At 32.1% G+C, this 12,599-nt stretch overlaps 1 protein-coding gene across 1 annotated transcript in view; it reads left to right on the top strand.

The window, feature by feature from the left end:
- LOC134716885 (fibrillin-1-like) overlaps positions 1-11,614 on the top strand; it is a 138,330-nt gene extending 126,716 nt beyond the window's left edge. The window contains exons 76-79 of the mRNA XM_063579901.1: positions 8,063-8,139; positions 8,483-8,536; positions 9,858-9,907; positions 10,738-11,614. Of these exons, the coding sequence (XP_063435971.1) occupies positions 8,063-8,139; positions 8,483-8,536; positions 9,858-9,907; positions 10,738-11,092 (536 nt within the window). The 3' untranslated portion in view covers positions 11,093-11,614. The remainder of the gene's footprint in view (positions 1-8,062; positions 8,140-8,482; positions 8,537-9,857; positions 9,908-10,737) is intronic.
- The last annotated feature ends 985 nt before the right edge of the window (positions 11,615-12,599 follow it).

Genomic DNA, 12,599 nt, shown 5'->3' with positions numbered 1-12,599 from the left:
AGGCAAGGTTGTATCCGGCTATGTTATAAAGGATGGTGTCAATTATCTGTTTTATATTTGACAGGCAAGGTTGTATCTGGCTATGTTATTAAGGATGGTGTCAATTATCTGTTTTATATTTGACAGGCAAGGTTGTATCTGGCTATGTTATAAAGGATGGTGTCAATTATCTGTTTTATATTTGACAGGAAAGGTTGTATCTGGCTATGTTATTAAGGATGGTGTCAATTATCTGTTTTATATTTGACAGGAAAGGTTGTATCTGGCTATGTTATTAAGGATGGTGTCAATTATCTGTTTTATATTTGACAGGAAAGGTTGTATCTGGCTATGTTATTAAGGATGGTGTCAATTATCTGTTTTATATTTGACAGGAAAGGTTGTATCTGGCTATGTTATTAAGGATGGTGTCAATTATCTGTTTTATATTTGACAGGAAAGGTTGTATCTGGCTATGTTATTAAGGATGGTGTCAATTATCTGTTTTATATTTGACAGGAAAGGTTGTATCTGGCTATGTTATTAAGGATGGTGTCAATTATCTGTTTTATATTTGACAGGAAAGGTTGTATCTGGCTATGTTATTAAGGATGGTGTCAATTATCTGTTTTATATTTGACAGGAAAGGTTGTATCTGGCTATGTTATTAAGGATGGTGTCAATTATCTGTTTTATATTTGACAGGAAAGGTTGTATCTGGCTATGTTATTAAGGATGGTGTCAATTATCTGTTTTATATTTGATAGGAAAGGTTGTATCTGGCTATGTTATTAAGGATGGTGTCAATTATCTGTTTTATATTTGATAGGAAAGGTTGTATCTGGCTATGTTATTAAGGATGGTGTCAATTATCTGTTTTATATTTGACAGGAAAGGTTGTATCTGGCTATGTTATTAAGGATGGTGTCAATTATCTGTTTTATATTTGACAGGAAAGGTTGTATCTGGCTATGTTATTAAGGATGGTGTCAATTATCTGTTTTATATTTGACAGGAAAGGTTGTATCTGGCTATGTTATTAAGGATGGTGTCAATTATCTGTTTTATATTTGATAGGAAAGGTTGTATCTGGCTATGTTATTAAGGATGGTGTCAATTATCTGTTTTATATTTGATAGGAAAGGTTGTATCTGGCTATGTTATTAAGGATGGTGTCAATTATCTGTTTTATATTTGATAGGAAAGGTTGTATCTGGCTATGTTATTAAGGATGGTGTCAATTATCTGTTTTATATTTGACAGGAAAGGTTGTATCTGGCTATGTTATTAAGGATGGTGTCAATTATCTGTTTTATATTTGACAGGATAGGTTGTATCTGGCTATGTTATTAAGGATGGTGTCAATTATATGTTTTCTATTTGATAGGAAAGGTTGTATCTGGCTATGTTATTAAGGATTGTGTCAATTATCTGTTTTATATTTGACAGGAAAGGTTGTATCTGGCTATGTTATTAAGGATGGTGTCAATTATCTGTTTTATATTTGACAGGAAAGGTTGTATCTGGCTATGTTATTAAGGATGGTGTCAATTATCTGTTTTATATTTGATAGGAAAGGTTGTATCTGGCTATGTTATTAAGGATGGTGTCAATTATCTGTTTTATATTTGACAGGAAAGGTTGTATCTGGCTATGTTATTAAGGATGGTGTCAATTATCTGTTTTATATTTGACAGGAAAGGTTGTATCTGGCTATGTTATTAAGGATGGTGTCAATTATCTGTTTTATATTTGACAGGAAAGGTTGTATCTGGCTATGTTATTAAGGATGGTGTCAATTATCTGTTTTATATTTGACAGGAAAGGTTGTATCTGGCTATGTTATTAAGGATGGTGTCAATTATCTGTTTTATATTTGACAGGAAAGGTTGTATCTGGCTATGTTATTAAGGATGGTGTCTATTATCTGTTTTATATTTGATAGGAAAGGTTGTATCTGGCTATGTTATTAAGGATGGTGTCAATTATCTGTTTTATATTTGATAGGAAAGGTTATATCTGGCTATGTTATTAAGGATGGTGTCAATTATCTGTTTTATATTTGACAGGAAAGGTTGTATCTGGCTATGTTATTAAGGATGGTGTCAATTATCTGTTTTATATTTGATAGGAAAGGTTGTATCTGGCTATGTTATTAAGGATGGTGTCAATTATCTGTTTTATATTTGATAGGAAAGGTTGTATCTGGCTATGTTATTAAGGATGGTGTCAATTATCTGTTTTATATTTGATAGGAAAGGTTGTATCTGGCTATGTTATTAAGGATGGTGTCAATTATCTGTTTTATATTTGATAGGAAAGGTTGTATCTGGCTATGTTATTAAGGATGGTGTCAATTATCTGTTTTATATTTGATAGGAAAGGTTGTATCTGGCTATGTTATTAAGGATGGTGTCAATTATCTGTTTTATATTTGATAGGAAAGGTTGTATCTGGCCATGTTATTAAGGATGGTGTCAATTATCTGTTTTATATTTGATAGGAAAGGTTGTATCTGGCCATGTTATTAAGGATGGTGTCAATTATCTGTTTTATATTTGATAGGAAAGGTTGTATCTGGCCATGTTATTAAGGATGGTGTCAATTATCTGTTTTATATTTGATAGGAAAGGTTGTATCTGGCCATGTTATTAAGGATGGTGTCAATTATCTGTTTTATATTTGATAGGAAAGGTTGTATCTGGCCATGTTATTAAGGATGGTGTCAATTATCTGTTTTATATTTGATAGGAAAGGTTGTATCTGGCCATGTTATTAAGGATGGTGTCAATTATCTGTTTTATATTTGATAGGAAAGGTTGTATCTGGCCATGTTATTAAGGATGGTGTCAATTATCTGTTTTATATTTGACAGGAAAGGTTGTATCTGGCCATGTTATTAAGGATGGTGTCAATTATCTGTTTTATATTTGACAGGAAAGGTTGTATCTGGCCATGTTATTAAGGATGGTGTCAATTATCTGTTTTATATTTGATAGGAAAGGTTGTATCTGGCCATGTTATTAAGGATGGTGTCAATTATCTGTTTTATATTTGATAGGAAAGGTTGTATCTGGCCATGTTATTAAGGATGGTGTCAATTATCTGTTTTATATTTGATAGGAAAGGTTGTATCTGGCCATGTTATTAAGGATGGTGTCAATTATCTGTTTTATATTTGATAGGAAAGGTTGTATCTGGCTATGTTATTAAGGATGGTGTCAATTATCTGTTTTATATTTGATAGGAAAGGTTGTATCTGGCCATGTTATTAAGGATGGTGTCAATTATCTGTTTTATATTTGATAGGAAAGGTTGTATCTGGCCATGTTATTAAGGATGGTGTCAATTATCTGTTTTATATTTGACAGGAAAGGTTGTATCTGGCCATGTTATTAAGGATGGTGTCAATTATCTGTTTTATATTTGATAGGAAAGGTTGTATCTGGCCATGTTATTAAGGATGGTGTCAATTATCTGTTTTATATTTGATAGGAAAGGTTGTATCTGGCCATGTTATTAAGGATGGTGTCAATTATCTGTTTTATATTTGATAGGAAAGGTTGTATCTGGCCATGTTATTAAGGATGGTGTCAATTATCTGTTTTATATTTGATAGGAAAGGTTGTATCTGGCCATGTTATTAAGGATGGTGTCAATTATCTGTTTTATATTTGATAGGAAAGGTTGTATCTGGCCATGTTATTAAGGATGGTGTCAATTATCTGTTTTATATTTGATAGGAAAGGTTGTATCTGGCCATGTTATTAAGGATGGTGTCAATTATCTGTTTTATATTTGATAGGAAAGGTTGTATCTGGCTATGTTATTAAGGATGGTGTCAATTATCTGTTTTATATTTGATAGGAAAGGTTGTATCTGGCTATGTTATTAAGGATGGTGTCAATTATCTGTTTTATATTTGATAGGAAAGGTTGTATCTGGCCATGTTATTAAGGATGGTGTCAATTATCTGTTTTATATTTGATAGGAAAGGTTGTATCTGGCCATGTTATTAAGGATGGTGTCAATTATCTGTTTTATATTTGATAGGAAAGGTTGTATCTGGCCATGTTATTAAGGATGGTGTCAATTATCTGTTTTATATTTGATAGGAAAGGTTGTATCTGGCCATGTTATTAAGGATGGTGTCAATTATCTGTTTTATATTTGATAGGAAAGGTTGTATCTGGCCATGTTATTAAGGATGGTGTCAATTATCTGTTTTATATTTGATAGGAAAGGTTGTATCTGGCTATGTTATTAAGGATGGTGTCAATTATCTGTTTTATATTTGATAGGAAAGGTTGTATCTGGCCATGTTATTAAGGATGGTGTCAATTATCTGTTTTATATTTGATAGGAAAGGTTGTATCTGGCCATGTTATTAAGGATGGTGTCAATTATCTGTTTTATATTTGACAGGAAAGGTTGTATCTGGCCATGTTATTAAGGATGGTGTCAATTATCTGTTTTATATTTGATAGGAAAGGTTGTATCTGGCTATGTTATTAAGGATGGTGTCAATTATCTGTTTTATATTTGATAGGAAAGGTTGTATCTGGCCATGTTATTAAGGATGGTGTCAATTATCTGTTTTATATTTGATAGGAAAGGTTGTATCTGGCCATGTTATTAAGGATGGTGTCAATTATCTGTTTTATATTTGATAGGAAAGGTTGTATCTGGCTATGTTATTAAGGATGGTGTCAATTATCTGTTTTATATTTGACAGGAAAGGTTGTATCTGGCTATGTTATTAAGGATGGTGTCAATTATCTGTTTTATATTTGATAGGAAAGGTTGTATCTGGCTATGTTATTAAGGATGGTGTCAATTATCTGTTTTATATTTGATAGGAAAGGTTGTATCTGGCTATGTTATTAAGGATGGTGTCAATTATCTGTTTTATATTTGATAGGAAAGGTTGTATCTGGCCATGTTATAAAGGATGGTGTCAATTATCTGTTTTATATTTGATAGGAAAGGTTGTATCTGGCTATGTTATTAAGGATGGTGTCAATTATCTGTTTTATATTTGATAGGAAAGGTTGTATCTGGCCATGTTATAAAGGATGGTGTCAATTATCTGTTTTATATTTGATAGGAAAGGTTGTATCTGGCCATGTTATAAAGGATGGTGTCAATTATCTGTTTTATATTTGATAGGAAAGGTTGTATCTGGCTATGTTATTAAGGATGGTGTCAATTATCTGTTTTATATTTGATAGGAAAGGTTGTATCTGGCCATGTTATTAAGGATGGTGTCAATTATCTGTTTTATATTTGATAGGAAAGGTTGTATCTGGCTATGTTATCAAGGATGGTGTCAATTATCTGTTTTATATTTGATAGGAAAGGTTGTATCTGGCCATGTTATAAAGGATGGTGTCAATTATCTGTTTTATATTTGATAGGAAAGGTTGTATCTGGCTATGTTATTAAGGATGGTGTCAATTATCTGTTTTATATTTGATAGGAAAGGTTGTATCTGGCCATGTTATTAAGGATGGTGTCAATTATCTGTTTTATATTTGACAGGAAAGGTTGTATCTGGCTATGTTATTAAGGATGGTGTCAATTATCTGTTTTATATTTGACAGGAAAGGTTGTATCTGGCCATGTTATAAAGGATGGTGTCAATTATCTGTTTTATATTTGACAGGAAAGGTTGTATCTGGCCATGTTATAAAGGATGGTGTCAATTATCTGTTTTATATTTGACAGGAAAGGTTGTATCTGGCTATGTTATTAAGGATGGTGTCAATTATCTGTTTTATATTTGACAGGAAAGGTTGTATCTGGCTATGTTATTAAGGATGGTGTCAATTATCTGTTTTATATTTGACAGGAAAGGTTGTATCTGGCTATGTTATAAAGGATGGTGTCAATTATCTGTTTTATATTTGACAGGAAAGGTTGTATCTGGCTATGTTATAAAGGATGGTGTCAATTATCTGTTTTATATTTGACAGGAAAGGTTGTATCTGGCTATGTTATAAAGGATGGTGTCAATTATCTGTTTTATATTTGACAGGAAAGGTTGTATCTGGCTATGTTATAAAGGATGGTGTCAATTATCTGTTTTATATTTGACAGGAAAGGTTGTATCTGGCTATGTTATAAAGGATGGTGTCAATTATCTGTTTTGTATTTGACAGGAAAGGTTGTATCTGGCTATGTTATAAAGGATGGTGTCAATTATCTGTTTTGTATTTGACAGGAAAGGTTGTATCTGGCTATGTTATAAAGGATGGTGTCAATTATCTGTTTTATATTTGACAGGAAAGGTTGTATCTGGCTATGTTATTAAGGATGGTGTCAATTATTTGTTTTATATTTGACAGGAAAGGTTGTATCTGGCCATGTTATAAAGGATGGTGTCAATTATCTGTTTTATATTTGATAGGAAAGGTTGTATCTGGCTATGTTATAAAGGATGGTGTCAATTATCTGTTTTATATTTGACAGGAAAGGTTGTATCTGGCCATGTTATAAAGGATGGTGTCAATTATCTGTTTTATATTTGACAGGAAAGGTTGTATCTGGCTATGTTATTAAGGATGGTGTCAATTATCTGTTTTATATTTGACAGGAAAGGTTGTATCTGGCTATGTTATTAAGGATGGTGTCAATTATCTGTTTTATATTTGACAGGAAAGGTTGTATCTGGCCATGTTATAAAGGATGGTGTCAATTATCTGTTTTATATTTGACAGGAAAGGTTGTATCTGGCTATGTTATAAAGGATGGTGTCAATTATCTGTTTTATATTTGACAGGAAAGGTTGTATCTGGCTATGTTATAAAGGATGGTGTCAATTATCTGTTTTATATTTGACAGGAAAGGTTGTATCTGGCTATGTTATAAAGGATGGTGTCAATTATCTGTTTTATATTTGACAGGAAAGGTTGTATCTGGCTATGTTATAAAGGATGGTGTCAATTATCTGTTTTATATTTGACAGGAAAGGTTGTATCTGGCTATGTTATAAAGGATGGTGTCAATTATCTGTTTTATATTTGACAGGAAAGGTTGTATCTGGCTATGTTATAAAGGATGGTGTCAATTATCTGTTTTATATTTGACAGGAAAGGTTGTATCTGGCCATGTTATAAAGGATGGTGTCAATTATCTGTTTTATATTTGACAGGAAAGGTTGTATCTGGCCATGTTATAAAGGATGGTGTCAATTATCTGTTTTATATTTGACAGGAAAGGTTGTATCTGGCTATGTTATAAAGGATGGTGTCAATTATCTGTTTTATATTTGACAGGAAAGGTTGTATCTGGCTATGTTATAAAGGATGGTGTCAATTATCTGTTTTATATTTGACAGGAAAGGTTGTATCTGGCTATGTTATAAAGGATGGTGTCAATTATCTGTTTTATATTTGACAGGAAAGGTTGTATCTGGCTATGTTATAAAGGATGGTGTCAATTATCTGTTTTATATTTGACAGGAAAGGTTGTATCTGGCCATGTTATAAAGGATGGTGTCAATTATCTGTTTTATATTTGACAGGAAAGGTTGTATCTGGCTATGTTATAAAGGATGGTGTCAATTATCTGTTTTATATTTGACAGGAAAGGTTGTATCTGGCTATGTTATAAAGGATGGTGTCAATTATCTGTTTTATATTTGACAGGAAAGGTTGTATCTGGCTATGTTATAAAGGATGGTGTCAATTATCTGTTTTATATTTGACAGGAAAGGTTGTATCTGGCCATGTTATAAAGGATGGTGTCAATTATCTGTTTTATATTTGACAGGAAAGGTTGTATCTGGCTATGTTATAAAGGATGGTGTCAATTATCTGTTTTATATTTGACAGGAAAGGTTGTATCTGGCTATGTTGTTAAGGATGGTGTCAATTATCTGTTTTATATTTGACAGGAAAGGTTGTATCTGGCTATGTTGTTAAGGATGGTGTCAATTATCTGTTTTATATTTGACAGGAAATGTTGTATCTGGCCATGTTATAAAGGATGGTGTCAATTATCTGTTTTATATTTGACAGGAAAGGTTGTATCTGGCTATGTTATAAAGGATGGTGTCAATTATCTGTTTTATATTTGACAGGAAAGGTTGTATCTGGCTATGTTATTAAGGATGGTGTGTGGACAGAACTAGGAAGAAAAGATCCAATGAAACCAGAGGTAAACACACATTTTGTTATGGAAACTTTTAAAGATGAGTGAAAATACAAATGTTCATGTTTTGAATATATATATATTCCGTTTTGATAACCCAGATAAATGTATTTATAAATATGAATCCAGGTGTATATATCTCAATTTAGCCACTGCAAATTTTACAAAATTCATGCGTATTTCTTAATCTTTCAGAGAACAAGTTATTGAAACAACGGTTTATTGTTGGGTTTATGTTGCTCAATCTTGTTTTCTTTGCATTGTTTTGTTTATTGTTTTGTTTTCTTTTGTTAAGAAATGTCTTCAGAATTTTAACAAATGTTTTATTCTTTTCATTGATCTTTTTCAGATGTTCTACAATGTAACGACAACTGGAGTTAGGATCAACCCAGGAGATTATATGGTAAACTTATAACGTTACACGTGTTTTATATATATTTATATAATTCATTCATTTGTTCACAGTTTATTTGTTCACGATACATTATAATAATTCTCTTTGAGTCCCTATGGAATTTTTCTTTCTTTAGTAGTAAACTGTTCTAACACTTTTATTTGTCTGATTTGCAGATAAGAAAGTTGGCTGAGATAGAGTTGAGATCTCAAAAACATGTTTAACCCCGCCGCATTTTTGCGCCTGTCCCAAGTCAGGAGCCTCTGGCCTTTGTTAGTCTTGTATTATTTTAATTTTAGTTTCTTGTGTACAATTTGGAAATTAGTATGGCATTCATTATCACTGAACTAGTACATGTATATATTTGTTTAGGATCAGCTGAAGGACGCCTCCGGGTGCGGGAATTTCTCGCTACATTGAAGACCTGTTGGTGACCTTCTGCTGTTGTTTTTTTATTTAATCGGGTTGTTGTCTCTTTGACACATTCCCCATTTCCATTCTCAATTTTATTGACCTATTAATTGTTTTATCAATTTTACATCAGCTAACAATTTAACATTCCCTTATCAATTTAAGAAGATGTGATATGACTTATAATGATTTAACTTTCAACTAAAGCATGCAAGGCAAAATATATATACTGATGTATAATAAATGATAAATGTATTATCTGAAGTATGTTGTTCGGCATATTTAGAATATAGTAAGCAGAGCAAAAAAAAAGATCATTTATACCTTTTCCTGTAGTTATTGTTTAGTTGATATTTATCTAAAACTGTCAAACTTGATATACCACTATAGTGTGACCATTTGGTATTTAATAATCATGGGCGCAATTCTACATAGAGCATATTTTGTTCGTGTTAATATGATCCTAGAAGAGAAAAGGATGAAGACTTTAAAAAATAAGGAGATGTGGTATGATTGCCAGTGAGACAACTACCCACCAAAGTTCAAATGAAGTGGATTTATAATTATAAGTGTTATATGTAACAAATGTATGTTTTAGATATGTGAATCAATTGACAAGAGAAATAAAAATGAAAAGCCGATCTCCAAGGAAGATTCAAAACAGAAAGTCCCTTATCAAATGGCAAAACCAAAAGCTCAAACAAATCACACGAATGGGAAACAACTGTCATATTCCTGATTTGGTACAGACATTGCCTTACTTATAAAACTGTGAATTCAACCTGATATTATAGCTAGCAATTGTCTAGACAAGTTTCAGTAAAATGTAATCCTGTCATGGATATTTACTTATGGAATGTAACATTGAACATGTTTTTCTGCTAAATCGTAAAGTTAACGTTTATATTTTCATTTATAGGCTGCTCGCTGTACAATGAAAAATGACGAGGACAGAGATGTATATATCGGGTAAGTTTGTTTTTCACAAACCAGATTATAAATCATACCCAGCACCAACAAATCATTTCATGCATATGTATCTTAAATCACAACTTAATTGAAATATTCATTGCACATGGCTTTGACTTTAAAAAACTCCCAACACATTTGTCGAAACAGTGAAAAGTAAACAGCTCCCAAAATACTGAGGTTAAATACAAAATACATACCACATTCTCATTGTAAAAATACTAAATGTTACTATTACCGTTGAATGCAATATTAGTACAGTGATCATGAATATAAGTACATTGTTAATGAAAATAACACTGCAACTAAACACTTTTCTTGATTTCGTTTATCTGGAAAACTCAAACCCACTCTAAAAAGGTCAAGTGCTAGATTAAACGGTGAGCTATGATAAGACCAAAAGGAATATGAAAATATGTTTGACATAATTAGTAAAGGAATACGAAATATTACGGGAATTGTGTATGTCAGTAATTGTGACGCAATAACCCTTTATGTGTGAAAATGACTGAACATGACCCATGTCTCTGAACACTACTAATATGTCATGCTACCGTTTTGGTATCTTGTAATTTCGTCTGACACCTATATAGATAGGATGAAAAGTAAAATCACAAAAACACTGATCTCAGAGGAAAATTCAAAACGGGAAGTCCCTAATCAAATATCAAAATCAAAAGCCACAACATATCAAACGAATGGATAACAACTGTCATATTCCTGACTTTATGCAGGAATTTTCTTATGTAGAAAATGAAGGATAAAACCTGGTTTTATTGGTAGCTTAACCTTTCACTTGTTTATATTAATATTTGATCTTTATTATTTAGAGCTACAAGCAAAGATGAAATGTGCAATTTTTACATCATGTTCTACACCGATGGAACCAAAACAACTTCCCAGAACTGTTGGACAGCAGGACCACCTTCTTTTTATTGGGACGAATCGACACAATATGCCAAGGCTATTCACCCAGAAAACGCCCCAGAAAATATCAGTACAGAACCGGACAGTGGAAAGTCATACAAAATTACGACAAGAAAGGTACAACCCATTGTTCAAGACAAATATCTAGACACTTTGGCAAATTTGAGGAAGCCCAAATTTGATGATGGAGAACTTGTAAACCTGTTGAGGCGTCTTGATTCTTCATTCAGACAACGCTACAGAGATCAGGGTTTCTGAGTCTGAGTTTAGACATAAGATGTTATGATTGTGTTCAAGGATACATTGAAATTACTGATTGTTATTGAATTATCTGTTGTTATGTATATAGCTCGGGTAGGGATGAGCTAATGCATTTTAATAGCTATTCGAGAAATAATTGAAAATTTTACATAGAAAAATTATTTTAACTCAATGACACATTAACAGAAATAATCTGTTTATTCGAAGTGGATTATTGTTTATTGTTTAACACTTTTTTGTTATCAATGAAACGGGTATATTTGTCCTGAAACTAGTCATTACATATATTAATGGACACAAAATTATAATCCCATAGAATGAATCACATATGTACTTGTAACACAGGTTGAAACGATCTTATTCGTTTAAAGTAATCACACTGCAGACTTTTCATTCCCAGTTTTGGCTAATTCTACTTAACTAACGATTTTGTTTTTATTATTTTCATTCAGGACAACACAAATCTTGTTTATATTATAGTCAAGTATCACGTGATTAAAAGTTTATGTTTTTTATGCAGATGTTGTTGTGATAGCAGACTACTAACCCACCAGTCATTTTACTAACGAAATCCAGACAATGCAGATATTTTAATAAATAAAAAAAAAAGAAAGAATTAGTACTTTCAGTTTCTTTTAGGTCTTTGTGTATTCCAAGTTCTTTCATTTTACATTTCAATTCCTATGCAATGGTCCTCGAAGTACAAGTTGTCGTTTGATAATATGTTAATGAATGTAGCGAAGCAGACGTAAAAGGTATAGAAGACAAGTTTGCTTTTTATTGGTAACTTCAGATTATAAAACACACACACACACACAACCTGTTCCAAGTGTGGAAGTTAAAGTAATCTCTTGAAATTTTACGAACGCCAATAGTAAGTTAACATCTATGTAGTATCTGTTTCACGCCACATACTATGTTCAAACTGTTACCAACACAGTACCGTCCCGTTATCTCGAATCATACGTATGACTACATGGGTAATTCAATGATCGATATGATGGTGCCACATGTTGAGCATAATATGTTGACTATCCGGCGCAACGGCGATCATCTACAGTCATATATGAATGTTTAGAAAATCAGTAGGCAATAAAATTAATGTTATACCCATGTTTGACCTCACAGTTTGTTTGGAAAACAATGATCATAATTTCAAGACATTAGGCAGTTTGGTCCCATATCCTACAAAAGTAATGATCAACTTTGTTAGAAATTTTTTTCTTTGATAAGTTTGTCTGTTTCAAAAGATGTAAACTAAAACAACGGGGAAACTGTCAATATATTTTTTAAATAAAATATTAAATTGCAATCTAAACTAAGTTGTAGTGCGAATGATGTGACCTTGTCATTATCTTACATAACTATTTATTATACCGATGGTATTCCACTCTCAATATCTAGCACTTCTGGTTTGCCACAAATTAACACTGATATGGTAAAGATTATAAATCAACTGTTTACAAAACTTTGAATTTTCCAAATACTAAGACGATCTAAGGCG

The sequence above is a fragment of the Mytilus trossulus genome, chromosome 4 (genome assembly GCF_036588685.1).
Source record: "Mytilus trossulus isolate FHL-02 chromosome 4, PNRI_Mtr1.1.1.hap1, whole genome shotgun sequence".
Lineage (NCBI taxonomy): Eukaryota > Metazoa > Mollusca > Bivalvia > Mytilida > Mytilidae > Mytilus > Mytilus trossulus.
This window is presented reverse-complemented; position numbering and strand designations above follow the sequence as displayed.